The sequence below is a fragment of the Chanodichthys erythropterus genome, chromosome 17 (genome assembly GCF_024489055.1).
Source record: "Chanodichthys erythropterus isolate Z2021 chromosome 17, ASM2448905v1, whole genome shotgun sequence".
Classification (NCBI taxonomy): Eukaryota; Metazoa; Chordata; class Actinopteri; order Cypriniformes; family Xenocyprididae; genus Chanodichthys; species Chanodichthys erythropterus.
The window spans coordinates 13,043,631-13,061,636 of NC_090237.1; the positions used below are offsets into that span (position 1 = coordinate 13,043,631).

Below are 18,006 nucleotides of genomic sequence, written 5' to 3' on the forward strand. Positions count from 1 at the left end.
TGCTCCTTGTTGTGAAATGACCAGTATGCATCACCTTTCAGAAATTGGGAGTTCAGCTGAATATAATATATATATTCCCACTTGTTTTTATTTGGGTTGCTGAACAACTTGTATTGATCTTGCTGTTTTTTTTTGGTTGATAACCATGCCAAAATCACATCAAGTTACAAAATAATCTCCAAAATAAAGAAATAAGAAAATATCTACAACCTGTTTAACAGGAGGTGAGAGGAGATACACCTTACCAATTATTCACTCCATTATTGAATCACTGTGTTGGAGGTGTAGTCACCCCATCCCAGATAATTCTAAATCACTTCTAATTCACTTCTAAATCTAATTCACCTGAGAACCCACACCTTTTTTTGCTCTAAACATACTAAATGCTATGAGTCTTTGTCCATGTATGACAATCAAAACTTGGATTTAAGACTCTTGATAATGACTCTATGGTTGCAAAGACAGAAATTTCAAACTGAATCTAATTTAGCTGCATATTTCATGTATTTTTGTAATGGTTCGATGTTCTTCCACATGATACTGCAGTTTGTTTCTGCAGTGCTTGTCACCTTTTGCCAGCTGATGAAAGTAATAATATTCCTGTAATATCTGCATGAAACATTTTTTTCATCTACACATTATACTAAACATTTGATTATTTCTGAATGGGAGGAAACTTTTAAATAATATTGTGAATAATATTTTATAGAATACATATTGAAAATGTGAATGAATAGAAAATTTTCACACCCATTTTCACACTGTTTCACAGTAACAGTATTTAAATTTTTAAGATGTATTTTAATAGTTTAGGTTGTGAAGCTTGAGGGACAAGGGTTAAAATGCATTGGAATAAATGCCTGATAAATGCCTGCCTGATAAAAAGTTTACAGGAGTTTTTGTCATGTATCTATTTTATTTTATTTTATTTTATTTTATTTTATTTTATTTTATTGTTTGCAATGCACACAATTCCCAAGTATCAAATAACTGAATGATCAATACAGATTGTCAAAGTACTCTTTGCAAACAACAACAAAAAGTGTAACTAATTCAGCTTTTTGCGACTTTACTGACTTCAGTGAATCACTATTGTTACACAACACGGGGAATTTATCCCAATTTATCCAAATTCTCATACCAGTTGCTCAACTTTCCTTGCCTTGGTGGGGTCGAAAGGGAGGAGGCAGAGGTGTATAAAAGTGCGCACTTGTATGATGGGATCAGTGGGCGAGTTCTCTGCGCATGTGCCGGACTAACTGCTCAGGATGCTACGGCTGTCGCTACTGCCGCTGCTGCTGCAATGGACGTTAACGAGTGGAGCCACTGATCCGTAAGAACCTTTATGATTATTATCTTTACAAACACCAGATAACAGAAGGTAGAGTAATGAGGAAAACTGCAGGCCGAGGACTAGACGAGCGTCTTTCACAACTGCAGTGAACACTGATGAAAAGTTTTGGCCAACTGCACTTTTGAGTTCTCACACTCTAAACTTTTTATTATTATTATTTTTACGGTAAAAATAGGATACAGTGACGGGGTTGCAAGCATTATGAGGAGCATTTTGGTAACCGTATTTTACATTAAATAATATTATTCAATGCCAGCTTGCTTTAGCTATTAAATCTGTGTTAAAAACAATATTGGCCTCTCCAGCAACTCAGTATAACAACATAAAGACAGAGCCCAGTGTTACCCATAAACACACACACACACACACACACACACACACACACACACACACACACACACACACACACAAAACACCAAATAATTCTAAAACATTAACTAAATAACTGAAAATAGAATCAAATGTGAATGTTCATCCTAGGAATTCTGGGAATGCCCCTTTCCTCATAAATTATAAAGGTTTTAGCTTTTACTTAAAGGGTTAGTTCACCCATAAATGAAAATTCTGTCATTAATTACTCACCGTCATGTCGTTTCAAACCCGTAAGACTTTCGTTCATCTTCGGAATGCAAATGAAGATCTTTTTGATGAATCTTTCTGTCCCTCCATAGACAGCCTATGAAATTGAAACATTGACGCTTCAAAAAGTTCATAAAGAGCTTGTAAAAGTAATCCATATGCATTGAGTGGTTTAGTCAAAATTTTCTGAAAAGACTTGATTGCTTTATATGATGAACAGATTGAATTTAGGCTTATATTCACATGTAAACATTCATCAACACACATCAGTCGTGGTAAACAGAAGGTCCAGTTTGCTTGAGGTGCGAGAACCAATGAGGTTTATTCTCATGTATTGCGCAGCTTCCGCAAGAACCAATGAGGTTTGTTCTCTCGCGTCATGTGCGTTTATGTTCGCTATTTAAAAAACAAAAAAACAATGCATTCTAATGCTGATTTAGTGCTCAAGAAACATTTCTTACTATTGTCAATGTTGAAAACAATTGTGATGCTTGATATCTTTGTGGAAACACTATCAAATATGACTATTTTTAGTCAGTAGTTTAGTAAAGATATTTATAATGTTACAAAAGATATTTCAAATAAATGCTGTATAAAAAAAAACTTACACTATTATGCACACTATATGTATTGTCTGGTTAAATGATTTTTATTTTTCAATTCTAAGGTAATTCATAGTGCCAGATTTATACTGCATCAACCACTTGCACAACTTTTTATTTATTTATTTATTTTGTGTAGTGCAGTCATCCCTGTGAGACACCCAGTGAGCATTCCAGAGTCAGACACGATTAAAGAAATTAAGAGTCACTTCCTCAACTGTTCATTCACCCAAAACAACCCTAGTCTCATGCAACACTAAAGTTATGCTATAAAACCATTTTTTTGTGATTGTATGGTTTATGCAATGTACTCGTCTGCATTTCTTTGTGTTTTGTCTTTTTTCAGCATATACCTGGTGGCAGTCACTTCCCAGGCGGTGGGTGGCAGCACGGAGACTCTGTGTGCCCATATCCATGAGATCAAAGAACCACTTTCTTTAATGGTAACTTTGAGGTCTGACAATAGGAACGTGACCATTCTACAACAGGGCTCCATTAGAAACGATTTCTACAAATGCGTCTCTTTTATGGTGGGTATGCTCAATACAGCTTAAGAGAACAGAGTGTGCTGTAGTGTATATGTTATAGAGATCATGACCTTTCATAAATATTATGTGTGAAAACACTTATAAATTGACATTAATGTTACAGAGCCAATCCATGATGAGATATAAAATATAGTTATTGTGCAAGTAAAACCCTAAAACTTGCATTTATCATTCATTCTGCACATTCTTTTCACTATGGAATTGTTCAGTGGTCCGTGCAGTCTTGATGATGTTTTCATTCACTTGGTGGAGTTATATACAGTACTCATGGAGTACTATTTGATTTTGAATCTTCCAGGTCCCTCTAGCCACTGTGGAGTCTGTTGCATCCATTGATGTTGTAATCCAAGGAGGCACAACATCCCTGAACAAAACCACTCAGATCCTCATAACCCCTCCCCAAAATCTTCTTTTCATCCAATCAGACAGGCCTATCTACAAGCCTGGACAAACAAGTAATATTCCTTTTTTCCAAATGATTCCACAATAGCTTCATTTGTCAGTACTCATTCATATTTACTCATTTGAACATGTGAATCTCTAATGTGTTAATAATCTCTCACATATTCTCTTCTCTAGCTAAATTTCGCATTGTGTCTCTGGATTCCAATTTCTTGCCTCGCAATCAAGTGGTAAATTAAATTAAGTTTATGTGAAAAATATTTATTTAATTTAATTTTTTTTTTTTTTTTTTTTTTTTTTTTGTAATTTTCAATTTAAGTGCTGGCAAAATATATTATTGCTCATTTGATCTAACTGAATTTTTTTTTTTCTGTCTTTCTCTTGCAGTTTAAAACTGTAGAACTCCAGGTATAAAATCTTTCAAGCAGCCATGATTGGTTCATTGCTTGTTACTTTACTTGAATGTAGTTTGATTTCACTGTAGTCTTTTTCATTATCTGCCACTGTTGTTTAGGACCCTAACTCGAATCGCATTGGTCAGTGGTTGAATCAGTCAACTAGGAGTGGCATTTTGGACCTGTTCCACTCCATATCTCCAGAAGCCACTCAGGGTTACTACACGATCACTGCTTGGGATGAAAAGGACCAACAAACATCACACAGCTTTGAGATTAAAGAATATGGTAAGAACTAGAAATCAGCTTTTTTGTCAGTCCAATCAGATATATAATTATATACTGTATAGGTTACTATAAGTAGTTTTTTTCTCACATTTCTTTTAGTTCTGCCAAAATATGAAATGAACATTGATTTTCCAACTGTTATAACCGCCCTGGACAAATCAGTCACTCTGAAAGTTTGTGCAAAGTAAGAATTTGTTCAATTAAGGTTAAATTCTTTACAGAAAAATTATGCACATGCCTGTGTTTCAATGATATGTTCAGCCTGATAAAAAACAAACTTTTTTCCCCCACTGTCTTTAGATACACTTATGGGAAGCCTGTGCTGGGGTCTGTGAGTGCTGAAGTGTGTGTGCCGAGCTGGGATTACTATTATTATAGAATTTTTAATGAAAACGCTGAGATATGCAAGACATATTCAATGATGGTGAGTTCCTTCCGCACACACAAAACGTTTACTTTTTGGGTTGTAATCCTAAAAACACTGTACTGATTAGCAATTATCCTATTAAACATCTACATATATCATAAAGTCTAAGATATAACAATGAGCTGATAGTAATGCTGTAATAGCTGATAGTATTTTTTTGTGCAGTTTTTTAGTGAAAAGCATTTCTGGAACAAACTGCTTTTTTTTTTTTTATAGCATATGCTATATAAATCTGCTTTTTTACAACATAGACTATTGCTTTGTGAAAAAGCAGTGTGCTTAATTGTTTTGAACTTGTAGTGTGCTTAAAATGTTAAAAGTAAACTGTACTTGCAGATGATATAATATTAAAGGTGCTCTCGAATGAAAAATTGAATTTACCTCGGCATAGTTGAATAACAAGAGTTCAGTACATGGAAATGACATGCAGTGAGTCTCAAACTCCATTGTTTCCTCCTTCTTATATAACTTTCATTTGTTTAAAAGACCTCCGAAGAACAGGCGAATCATCAGACTAGGTAAGCAAGCAAGAACAATAGCAAAAAATGGCAGATGGAGCAATAATAACTGACATGATCCATGATATCATGATATTTTTAGTGATATCTGTGAATTGTCTTTCTAAAAGTTTCGTTAGCATGTTGCTAATGTATTGTTAAATGTGGTTAAAGTTACCATCGTTTCTTACTGTATTCACGGAGACAAGAGCGGTCGCTATTTTCATTATTAAACACTTGCAACCTGTATAATTCATAAACACAACTTCATTCTTTATAAATCTCTCCAACAGTGTAGCATTAGCCGTTAGCCACGGAGCATAGCCTCAAACTCATTCAGAATCAAATGTAAACAATACAACAGTATACAATACTCACATAATCCGACGCATGCATGCAGTATGCATGACGAACACTTTGTAAAGATCCATTTGAGGGTTATTTTAGCTGTGTAAACTTTGTTTATGCACTGTTCAAGGCAAGCGCGAGCTCTTGGGGCGTGGAGCACGAGAATTAAAGGGCCAGTAATCCTGAATCGGCTCATTTATAACGATGCCCCAAAATAGGCAGTTAAAAAAATGTATTAAAAAAACTCTATGGGGTATTTTGAGCTGAAACTTCACAGACACATTCAGAGGACACCTTAGACTTATATTACATCTTTTTTAAAAAAGTTTTAGGGCACCTTTAATAAAATAAAGGCCACATATAAAGATGTACTTAACTCCTACTTAAGTGGTTCAGAAAGCACTCTACAGTTCAGCTAATTGCATTTAAAGTAAATTTAAACGAATAGATTTTCATTTAATTGCAATTATCACACAAAATGTCTGAAAACATTACAATTTATCATAAAAGTGTATTATTCATGTAACAAGTATTCATTTAAAAAAATGCTTAAGTGTAGTTCTTTTTCTCAAGGGTCCATATTTTAAAAGTCTAAATTACTGTTTTTGTTTCATATTTATTTAGACTGACAAGACTGGCTGTGGGTCATGGGTGATTAATGTGACAGAATTTGGCATAGAATTCAGAGGAAATTTACAGGTGAATAGTAAAGTGGAAGAGTCTGGAACAGGTAAGAGTGTAGAAAAACTGCTGCTGTCCATTTTAATTCTCCTAAATAGAGTAATGAAACTGTCTTCTGTTTCTCCAGGGATAACTGTGTCAGGTACTACCACAGCTAGGTTTGCCAGCGATTATGTCAATGTTAACTTTGAGGACACACCAAATACATACAAGCCTGGCATGGTCTTTAAGGGAAAGGTAACAGCTGCCTTGAGGTCATTCGCTTTGTTACTAATTATTGAGTAAATACTCCCAAAGTAACTCTGCAGTCCAGATGTATTTTCACAATTATCTTTATAAAGTTAGAATAAAGTTCATTGTAATAAACAACCTGTTCAGCAGTTAGCATAGCCTTTTTTGTACAGGAAGTGTTACTTTTGTTTGTGAGCTAATAATTTTGTCTTTCTCTACATGTTTTTGTAACAGGTTGTGATCACTAATTCACAGTCCAGTGTGAGGAAAAATGAGCCAGTGATTGTCTATGCAGATTACGGTAATAAATTTGTCAAGTTAACACTGAAGACAGACATCAATGGCACTGCCAGTTTCTCTTTCAACACCTCTGATTGGTCAGAAAAACCTGTGTCTTTACGGGTTAGTGGTGTTTTTGTTTTATAACATGATGTTTATAGTATGTAAATAATTCAGTATACTATAACATTTCACATGTGCAGTAGAATGATTTTTTATTTTTATTTTTTGTTAGGCCTATCATAAGGGGGAGCAGACTGATTGTTGTCCTTTTAGACATTATCCATCAAGCTATCTCTACGTAGAACCCTTTCACTCCAAAAGCAAAAGTTTCCTGACGTTGATGAAGGCTCCAGAGAAGCTCAGCTGTAACAGTGATGCAACTGTGGTGGCCAGTTACATCATTCAGGGCAATGTACTGAAACCAGACCAGAAAACCTTGGATTTCTTCTACATTGTATGTTTAATATCAATTCTGTTTTTTATTTGTCTATCAATTGCTTGGTCATTTGTTTTATTGCTTAATAAGCTCTTTGACCTTTTTTTAGGGATGCACAATATATCAGTTCCATATTGGTTATTATTAGCCAGTATTATATATTATAAAGTATAGGTTTATATCGGAATCTTATATATATAACCTTTATATTATATAATTATTTATTCATGCTTATTTCCCCAGTTACATTTAGATTAATGCTCACTTACATATTAAATAAAAAAGTTAAATGTAATCCTGCAAATCTAAAAATTAATAACCATTTTTTCATATTGTACATTATAATGTTGTGATGTCTATTTTTAATTTATTTAGACAAAATAGTTTAGACTTTTAATATCAGCCATTTAATGCTGCCATAATTGGCCAGTACTTTAATATCTGTGGTTCTGCACCTTTTTTGGTTCAGAACAGAATTTTTCTTGAAGGTTTCCTAAATTTTGCAGGGTGACTGTGTATTACACTAGGAGAAATGATGATGAAAAAAATTGCAATGTTAGTCAAGCTGTAGAGTTCTGTAGCATTACATAAATTGTCATACAGTAATTATCTACCTTGTGTTTTCCAGGTCCTTTCTAAAGGCAGCATGGCTCAAAATGGCCGTCTGTCTGTGAGTGTGACGCCTGGAAAAGGTACGCAGCTCATTTAAATGATCAATTACATCGTTCTGTATAGTGTACAAGTGTATTTTTATGGTCTGTGTACATTGTGCCTCAGCATGTGCCTGTTTTGTTTTCACAAATTGTCTCTCTCTCTCATAATAGAAAACAAAGGAGAGCTGACATTCTCACTGAAGAAGACAGCAGCTCTGACTCCATTCGCTCAGGTGGTGCTTTACACAGTTCTTCCCAGTGGAGAAGCAGTAGCAGACAGTATGGACTTCCCCATTGAAGAATGTTTGCCAAACAAGGTCAGAAAATCCCACATGAAATCCCATTTCAAAATTCAATGTGCCCTTCAAGCTTTTATGTGTTTTTCTATTATCATGAATGAGTGATGAGACTGTCTTTTTACAGGTGTCTTTAAAGTTCTCATCTCCCTCTGCACTGCCTGGAGAGAAGACATCTCTTAACCTTAAAGCCAGTCCTGGCTCCTTGTGCTCCGTTCGGGCCATTGATCAGAGCGTGCTGCTGTTGAGGCCAGAGGCCGAGCTCAATGCAGCCTTTGTATGTTACATCATAATAGTTCAATATACTTCTTCCATAATGAGCATGTTTTTGATTTCTCAGTTAAAATTAATTTACTTCATGCCCCCCATTTTTTGGGGGGGGCATGAAGTAAAAAATTCAGATTGATTTAGCTGTTCAGATAATATAATATTAATAAAAAAAAGCCTCATTAAAAGAATATTTGTTTTGAAAAGAAACTTGGTAGTTTGGCATAACCAATTATTATTATTTCTTAAAGAGATAGTTCACCCAAAAATGAAAATTATTCCATGATTTGCTCACCCTCAAGCCATCCTAAGTGTATATGACTATCTTCTTTCAGACAAACACAATCAGAGATATATTTAAAAATATCTTTAGTCCTCCAAGGTTTATAATGGCTGTGAATGGCTTCCAAAATATTGAAGACAAAAAAAATGCATCCATCCATAAAAAAATGAATCCATACGACTCCAGGGGGTTAATAAATGCCTTCTGAAGCAAAACAATGCATTTGTGTAAGACAAATATCCTTATTTAAAATAAGGAGCACTGAAATTTTCAAAACACTTATGACGTAACAAAGCCTCGTTTACTGAAATCACGTGACTTTGGCAGTTTCATACACGCTCCGAACCACTGATTCGAAACCAAAAATTCGTAAAGCTTCAAAGCTTCATGAAGCAGTGTTTTGAAATTGCCCATCAATAGATATTGTTGAATAAAGTCATTATTTTGTTTTTTTGGGTGCACAAAAAGTATTCTTGTCGCTTCATAACATTAAAGGTGCCCTAGAACCAGTTTTTACAAGATGTAATGTAAGTCTAAGGTGTCCCCTGAATGTGTCTGTGAAGTTTCAGCTCAAAATACCCCATAGATTTTTTAAAATTAATTTTTTAACTGCCTATTTTGGGGCATCATTAACTATGAGCCGATTCAGCGTGCGGCCCCTTTAAATCACGCGCTCCCCGCCCCCCGAGCTCTCGACTATAATACAGTGTATTTACAAAGTTCGCACAGCTAATATAACCCTCAAATGGATCTTTACAAGATGTTCCTCATGCATACTGCATGCATGCGTCGGATCATGTGAGTATAGTATTTATTTGGATGTTTACATTTGATTCTGAATGAATTTGATAGTGCTCTGTGGCTAAAGCTAACATAACACACTGTTGGAGAGATTTACAAAGAATGAAGTTGTGTTTATGCATTATACAGACTGCAAGTGTTTAAAAATGAAAATAGCGACGACTCTTGTGTCAGTGAATACAGTAAGAAACGATGGTAACTTTAACCACATTTAACAGTACATAAGCAACATGGTAACAAAACATTTAGAAAGACAATTCACAAACACCACTAAAAATATCATGTAATCATGGATCATGTCAGTTATTATTGCTCCATCTGCCATTTTTCGCTATTGTCCTTGCTTGCTTACCTAGTCTAATGATTCAGCTGTGCACAGATCCAGACGTTAATACTGGCTGCCCTTGTGTAATGCCTTGAACATGAGCTTGCATATGCAAATCATCATGTCATTTCCATGTACTGAACGTCTCGGTTACGTATGTAACCCTCGTTCCCTGAAGGAGGGAACGGAGACGTACGTCAGTAGTGACCGACGAATTGGGATATCGCTTAGAGAGCCCTATCAGCTTCGTGTAAACTAAAACAAGCCAATGGAATTGGCGTGCGATATTTGCATAATGCGCACCGCCCCCGACAGGTGTATATAAATAGGAAGCAGATGCAATCGCACTCTGTTTTTCGCTGAGGAGACAACTGGTGTCCGCGCTACAGCGAGGGTACAGAAACTGTGCCGACGGGACGTACATCTCCGTTCCCTCCTTCAGGGAACGAGGGTTACATACGTAACCGAGACGTTCCCTTTCAGTCGGTCACGTTCGACGTACGTCAGTAGTGACTGACGAATTGGGATCCCAACTAAAGCGCCACAGTTACGAAACCCCTTCCAGTGCCCAGCGCAAGCTCAGCCGCCCATAGCACCGGCTGGCGTTGAAGGGGGCGAGCTTACACCGAGAGAGTCTACTGCTGTCTAACCAATACCCACTAAGTAAACTAGACACACTGGGGAAGCGAACCCGAAGGGACGCTGCGGAGACCACTACCTACCCAATGGGGGAGGAGTTTACGTGGGAAATACACACATGGACTGGCCCGGGGGGCAGTACGCATATGGAGTCCCTGGGATGGCTCCACCTGGTAGGGGGAGACTCATCTGACAGGTGACAGCAGAGCTGGCTCTGCTAAGGGAAAGACACGGACTCGGCCCGTAGGGAGTTTTAAACCGTGGAAAATACACATATGGGACCGCTCACGTAGAGGGGTCACGACATATGGGCCCCAGCCAACAGACAGCGTCAGCAACGGATGTAGGCCTGGCATCAGACACTCCGCAATGTCCGAGCCGAAGGGGGAGGCGGAGGAACTCGACAGGGTTCGCCAAGCGGGGAACACGACTGGAGTGAAAGTATGCACGTATCCGGCCAGTGGCGGGAATGGCATTGCAAGCCGACACTTAGAGCGGGTACAACACGTCTACCGACTAGTGGATGCAAGTACACGTGAGGATACCGGCTCTACACGTAGGCTATAAAACCTAGCGAACGTGTTAGGTGTCGCCCAGCCCGCAGCTCTACAGATATCTGTCAGCGAGGCGCCATGAGCCAGCGCCCAGGAAGAGGCCACCCCTCTGGTGGAGTGGGCTCTCAACCCGAGCGGGCAAGGCACGCCCTGGGATTCGTACGCCAAGGCGATGGCATCCACTATCCAGTGGGCCATCCTCTGCTTGGAGACAGCCTTTCCCTTCTGCTGGCCTCCGTAACAGATGAAGAGCTGATCTGAGGTCCTGAAGCTTCGCGTTCTATCCACGTAAATGCGCAGAGCGCGGACGGGACAGAGCAAAGCTAGGGCTGGGTCTGCCTCCTCCGAGGGCAGCGCTTGCAGGTTCACTACCTGATCTCTGAAGGGAGTGGTAGGAACCTTGGGCACGTATCCAGGCCGGGGTCTCAGGATGACGTGAGAATCACCGGGCCCGAATTCTAGGAACGTTTCGTCGACCGAAAATGCATGCAGATCCCCTACCGTCTTCAGGGAAGCCAACGCGACCAGAAGAACCGTCTTGAGAGACATTAATTTTAGGTCAACTGATCGCAAAGGCTCAAAGGGATGACCCCGGAGAGCTGTGAGAACCAGGGTCAGATCCCAAGAGGGTACGGAGGAAGGGCGAGGAGGATTCAGTCTCCTGGCCCCCCTCAGGAACCTGACGATCAGATCGTGTTTCCCCAGGGACTGCGTGGTGATGTGCGGCGATAGCAGCAACATACACCTTGAGGGTGGAGGGAGACAGCCTTCGCTCCAACCTATCTTGCAGGAAGGAAAGCACGGATCCGACCGAACATGATCGGGGGTCCTCTCGGCGAGAGGTGCACCATTCGACGAACAGGTTCCACTTCAGCGCATAGAGACTCCTAGTGGAAGGAGCTCTGGCGGAAGTGATGGTGTCTACGACCGCTTGCGGGAGATCACTCAGAACCTCCGCATCCCGTCCAGGGACTACACGTGGAGGTTCCATAGATCGGGACGCGGGTGCCACAGGGTGCCCCGTCTCTGAGTCAGGAGGTCCTTCCCCAGAGGAATCGGCCAGGGAGGGGCTGTCGCGAGGAGAATGAGGTCTGAGAACCAGGTCCGAGTGGGCCAGTACGGAGCCACTAACAGAACCTGCTCCCCTCCCTGACCTAGCACAGGAGTTGTGCGAGAAGGCTCACTGGGGGAAACGCATATTTGCGCAGACCCGGGGGCCAGCTGTGTGCCAGGGCATCCGTGCCGAGCGTGCCGCCGGTCAGGGAATAAAACCACTCGCAGTGGGCAGTTTCCGGGGAGGCAAACAGGTCTACCTGGGCCTCGCCGAAATGCTGCCAAATCAGCTGGACCGCCTGGGGGTGGAGCCGCCACTCGCCCGCAAGTGGAGGCTGCCGTGACAGCTCGTCGGCTGCACGGTTGAGCACACCTGGGACATGAGTGGCCCGAAGGGACCTCAAATACTTCTGACTCCACAACAAGAGATGGCGGGCGAGTTGCGACATGCGACGGAAGCGTAGACCACCTTGACGGTTGATGTACGAAACGGCCGCAGTGCTGTGTGAGCGGACTAGAACGTGCTTGCCTGACCACAGCTTCTTGAAGCGGGCCAGCGCAAGACGAACCGCTAGCAACTCGAGGCAATTGATATGCCAATGCAGCTGAGGCCCCGTCCAAAGACCTGCCACTGCATGCCCGTTGTACGTGGCCCCCCATCCCGTGGCAGAGGCATCTGTGGAGACCACAGCGTGCCTGGACACTCGTTCGAGGGGTACTCCGGCCCGCAGGAACGAAGGGTCCGACCACCGGACAAGGGTGCGACGGCAGCTCGGTGCCACGGGGACACGGAGCTTGCCGCACTGCCACGCCCATCTCGGGACCCGGCCGCGGAGCCAGTGTTGAAGCGGTCTCATATGAAGCAATCCGAGCGGCGTGACCGCGGCTGCAGATGCCATATGCCCCAGGAGCCTCTGAAAATCTTTCAGTGGAGCCGCTGTTCTGCACTTGAGCGAGCTCAGGCAGTTCAGCACTGACTGGACGCGCGCCTCGGTGAGACGCTGGGTTTGACCAGTGCGACCCCCCCCCCAAGTACCAATCGTCCAACCGAGATGGGCCGGGATAGGGTGGCACGATGGGTTGCGGTGCTGATGAGGCGGCAGGGGCCCGAGGAGCGTTTCCGCTCGGCGGGGAAGCCCTGACCGTAATCCTCGGGTCACCCTTCCTATACACCGCCGAACCGTCATTCCGGCCCGGGCCGGAAAAAACAGTCGAACGGGGCACAGGGGAGGGGACCCCCGCTTCCTGAGACTTCAGGAAGGAGAGTCTCGACCTCAGCACCGCGACAGTCATGTTCCCGCAATGGGAACATGAACCATCCACAAAAGCTGCTTCAGCGTGCAGAATGCCCAAACACGAGATGCAACGATTGTGCCCATCAGCAGGGACCAGGGAACGACCGCACCCATTAACGCACAGACGAAATGACATACTGTCAGGGTTCGTCTGTAAAGCTCTTTTAGAAGGGGAAAACTCGAAGCACACAGGGAGTGACGCGATGTGCCAGGTACACCACTCCCTAGACACACCGAGGAACCGGCCCAAATCGCAACACACACACTTTCACTCTAGGCATGTGCTGTGAAAACAGCAGTTGAGAGCTATAGCTCGGATCCTCGGGAGCTCGCGATCTCGCTGTAGCACCGTTACACCGGCACACACGGTTTGCTGTGAATCCTCTTTGAGGCAGTTTAGTTCACACAAAACAGTCTTCTTAAACAGGACACCACTGAATGGCTCCGAAGCGAAAGACAGAGTGCGATTGCATCTGCTTCCTATTTATATACACCTGTCGGGGGCGGTGCGCATTATGCAAATATCGCACGCCAATTCCATTGGCTTGTTTTAGTTTACACGAAGCTGATAGGGCTCTCTAAGCGATATCCCAATTCGTCGGTCACTACTGACGTACGTCGAACGTTACCAACTGAAAGGGAACTCTTGTTATTCAACTATGCCAAAGTAAATTCAATTTTTGATTCTAGGACACCTTTAAGGCTGAACCACTGTAGCCGCATAAACTGTTTTAAATATGTCTTTAGTTAGTAGCTGTCTGGGCGTTTAAAAGTGTAAATTAACTTTCTGTCAAGGCGTCACCGAGCCTGAGCACGGAATTTGTGTTCCGAATATGAACACAGGTTTTACGGGTGTGAAAAGACATGAGGGTGATTAAATAATGACAAAAATTTCATTTTTGGGTGAACTAACCCTTTAACGCTTTTTGGACATACATCGAATGCGCATGGCTGTCGTGTCGGAAGCTTGTTATTTTACTTTATAAAGTTTTAAATAAGGAGAGTTTTCTTACACAAATGCATTGATTTGCTTCAGAAGGCCTTTATTAAACCCCTGGAGTTGTATGGATTAATTTTTTTATGGATGGATTAATTTTTTTTTTTTTGTCTTCAAAATTTGGGCAGCCATTCACTACCATTATAAACCATGGAGGACTAAGGATATTTTTAAGTATATCTCTGATTGTGTTTGTCTGAAAGAAGAATGTCATACACACCTAGGATGGCTTGAGGGTGAGCAAATCATGGGATCAATTTTCATTTTTGGGTGAACTATCTCTTTAAAATATTTTAACAACATTTAAAAAAAAATCATCAAAACTGCTTGACTGTTTATTATTATATTATATATATATATATATATATATATATATATATATATATATATATATATATATATATATATATATATATATATATAATGTATATAATAATGTAATGAAAATATGTTTTTGCTTTTTACTTGGTGTGTACACCACATAACATTTTTTGAATTATTAAGTTGAAAATTGTTTTCTGAAAATTAAATAAATGCCACAAAACCACATATATGAATAAAGAAAGTACATCACTAAGAACTTGCAACGTGCTTTAAGCTAGATTTTATATAATTAAAAAAAAAAATTTTTTTTATCATGGACACTCTTTAATGATGTTTTTTAGTGATTATAAAGAGATTGCATTGTCAGTGCTACAGGTCAATATCTTATCATTAACCTACAGGTCTTTAGAATGTTACCAGTCCAGGTGTTGTCAGGTTACCCACACAACATTGAGGAGGTGGAGCCTTACCCCTGCCCGCGTCCTTGGGAAGGTGGCAGGGACAGGCGCAGCATCTATTACCCTTACTACAGCATCAAAAATAATGTCTACAACATCTTTAGAGTAAGTTACACAACACTTCTTTTTTCAGAGGACTTCCAATGTCATGTGAGCCTCACTGTCTACACTATCTATCATACACACAGTCACATAACGCTTGCTTTTTTTCTAGGGAGTTGGAATCAAAATCGCTACCAACTCTGAGGTGAAAGCACCTGTCGTTTGTAATGAGATGAGTAATGAGATCTCGAGGGAATGTAAGTAACTTGATTTTGTTTAGGATTTGGAAATGCCCTTTTTATCTTATTGTATTTTCAAACTATCAATTCAAACAGCTGTAGTGGGTGATGGTGGGCGCCCGACGGGACTGGGTTTTGGTTTTGGTGGAAGTGTGGGAAATCCTGCTGAGAAGATCCGCAAATTCTTTCCGGAAACCTGGATATGGGATCTTATCCCAGTGGGGTATGTATCTTGTACCATGGCATTACTGTTCATCTGTAAAACTGTGGTATTTGTTTTTGATTATCTCACATTTGTGTATGTGTTGTTTTTTTATTTTGTTTTTTTTGGGGGGTAGGGGTGGTGGTGTCTTCATAGTGTGCAGGCCTTTTCTTGCAACTTTTGCCTATTTTGATTATGTTATATAATACATACAGCACACTCATTTTAATTATACAGAAGCACCCTATATTTTTGAATTCACCAGGAGATCAGGATCCGTGGATGTTGCAAAGACTGTCCCGGACACCATTACTAAATGGGCAGCAGGGGCTTTCTGCACATCCCCTGTCGGGTTTGGACTGGCCCCCAATGTCGATCTCACTGCTTTTAAGCCCTTCTTTGTGAGCCTCACCCTCCCTTACTCTATTATCCGTGAGGAGACGTTCACTCTCAAAGCCTCTGTATTCAACTACCTCCCCAAATGTATCATGGTAAGCCCCCGTAATTTGTTTACTTTCATGTCCTGGAGTGGTTTTGCAAATGTTTGTAGTAAAACCGTTTCCTGTAGGCTGGCACTATACAAATCTCTGTGTCTGTTAATAAAGGTGAAGGTCACGCTGGCAGACTCACAGCAGTTCACAGCTCAGCCGTGTCAAGGTTGCACATACACTCAGTGTGTTTGTTCTGAAGAGAGCAAAACCTTCCAGTGGATTGTTACACCTTCTGCCCTGGGTAAGCCAGATATGTTTACTTTTATGTATATGAGCAAAAACAATGAAAGAAATGTCATTTTATTTTCAATTTGGTTCCACAAACTGAAAAGTTTATTTCACGTTTTATTATGTTAGCACCAGGGCTTTGTATCACACTTAAAATAGTTCACCCAAAAACGTAAATAGGGTTAGGGTTATAATTCACTTATCCTTATGTCATTTCCAAACCTGTATTTTTTTCTTTAATCTATTCATACAAAAGAAGATATTTTGAAGAATGTTAGTAACTAAACAGATTTGGTTCCCATTGACTTCCAATGTATTTTTGTCCATATAATGAAATTCAGTGGGAACCAAAACTGTTTGTTTACCAACAGTCTTCAAAAATATCATCTTTTCTGTCCCACAGAACAAAGAAAATCATACAGGTTTAGAACGACATTAGAAAATAATGACAGAATTTAAATTTTTGGGTGGACTTTAACACATTTTGGGTGGATCCCTTTAACACATCCTGCCTAGACTGTCACAGATTTATTTATTATTGCAGGCCCCATGGCACTTTGTTTTTTTCTGTAACTTAAATCCACACAGAGGATCATTGTGTACTGGTATGTGTTTTTTACAGGAAAGGTGAACATTACAGTGCGCGCTGAGGCGGTGCAGACCCAACAGCTGTGTGGTAATGAGGTGGTGACTTTTCCAGACAAAGGCAGAATTGATACTGTGATGCAGAGTTTTCTGGTGGAGGTACGTGCCTTTACTGTCTGGCTAACTGAAATCATGACTCAATCTCCAACACCAAGCTAACAAGTCAACATGGAATGAAAATTACATTGTTACATAATCACTTTTCTAACACACATTCCTGTGTGTTTTTCAATGCACATTATTCTAAAGGAAAACAGTTTTATTTTATTTTTAGATAATAGCTATTGGGATTAGGGCTTAATCACGATTAATCGCATACAAAATAAAGGTTTGAGTTTGCCTAATATATGTGGGTGTACTGTGTGTAATTATTATGTATATATAAATACAAACACTTCCATGTATATATTTGAGAAATATTTACAAGTATATGTATTTATTTATATTTTTATATAATTTATATTATAAATACATTATATACATTATATTATTATTATATTACAAATTATAAATAAATTTTTTGTACATAAATAACATATTTCCCTTAAATATATACATTAATTTGTGTGTATTTATGTATACATATTAATTACACACATTACTCACACATATAATATACAAACTCAAACTTTTATTTTGTATGCGATTAATCGCGATTAATCATTTGACAGCCCTAATTTGGATATTGTTTTGGGTCTTTGTAAAGTATCTATCTATCTATCTATCTATCTATCTATCTATCTATCTATCTATCTATCTATCTATCTATCTATCTATCTATCTATCTATCTATCTATCTATCTATCTATCTATCTATCTATCTATCTATCTATCTATCTATCTATCTATCTATCTATCTATCTATCTATCAGGCGGAGGGAACTAAACAGTCAGTCGCTCAGAATGAACTCATCTGCTTAACAGGTTAGTGGCATTACAGTCTATTGTATTGTTTATTTTAATCAAGGAATTTGAATTATTCCAGCTTTAAAGGTCCTGTTGTTCGTGATCCCATGTTTAAAACTTTAGTTAGTGTGTAATGTTGTTGTTAGAGTATAAATAAAATCTGTAAAATTTTAAAGCTCAAAGTTCAATGCCAAGCGAGATATTTTATTTAACAGAAGTCACCTACATCGAACGGCCA

The 18,006-nt window shown here is 39.9% G+C and overlaps 1 protein-coding gene across 1 annotated transcript in view; it reads left to right on the forward strand.

Annotated features, from left to right (window-relative positions):
• Window positions 1-1,224: 1,224 nt before the first annotated feature.
• LOC137004621 (alpha-2-macroglobulin-like protein 1) overlaps window positions 1,225-18,006 on the forward strand; it is a 29,353-nt gene continuing 12,571 nt past the window's right edge. The window contains exons 1-22 of the mRNA XM_067365116.1: window positions 1,225-1,333; window positions 2,882-3,065; window positions 3,382-3,538; window positions 3,663-3,715; window positions 3,873-3,893; window positions 4,000-4,168; window positions 4,268-4,352; window positions 4,469-4,592; window positions 6,065-6,170; window positions 6,249-6,358; window positions 6,587-6,754; window positions 6,867-7,088; window positions 7,699-7,762; window positions 7,895-8,040; window positions 8,147-8,296; window positions 14,959-15,120; window positions 15,230-15,314; window positions 15,393-15,519; window positions 15,764-15,989; window positions 16,104-16,230; window positions 16,840-16,961; window positions 17,735-17,786. Of these exons, the coding sequence (XP_067221217.1) occupies window positions 1,269-1,333; window positions 2,882-3,065; window positions 3,382-3,538; window positions 3,663-3,715; window positions 3,873-3,893; window positions 4,000-4,168; window positions 4,268-4,352; window positions 4,469-4,592; window positions 6,065-6,170; window positions 6,249-6,358; window positions 6,587-6,754; window positions 6,867-7,088; window positions 7,699-7,762; window positions 7,895-8,040; window positions 8,147-8,296; window positions 14,959-15,120; window positions 15,230-15,314; window positions 15,393-15,519; window positions 15,764-15,989; window positions 16,104-16,230; window positions 16,840-16,961; window positions 17,735-17,786 (2,725 nt within the window). The 5' untranslated portion in view covers window positions 1,225-1,268. The remainder of the gene's footprint in view (window positions 1,334-2,881; window positions 3,066-3,381; window positions 3,539-3,662; window positions 3,716-3,872; window positions 3,894-3,999; window positions 4,169-4,267; window positions 4,353-4,468; window positions 4,593-6,064; window positions 6,171-6,248; window positions 6,359-6,586; window positions 6,755-6,866; window positions 7,089-7,698; window positions 7,763-7,894; window positions 8,041-8,146; window positions 8,297-14,958; window positions 15,121-15,229; window positions 15,315-15,392; window positions 15,520-15,763; window positions 15,990-16,103; window positions 16,231-16,839; window positions 16,962-17,734; window positions 17,787-18,006) is intronic.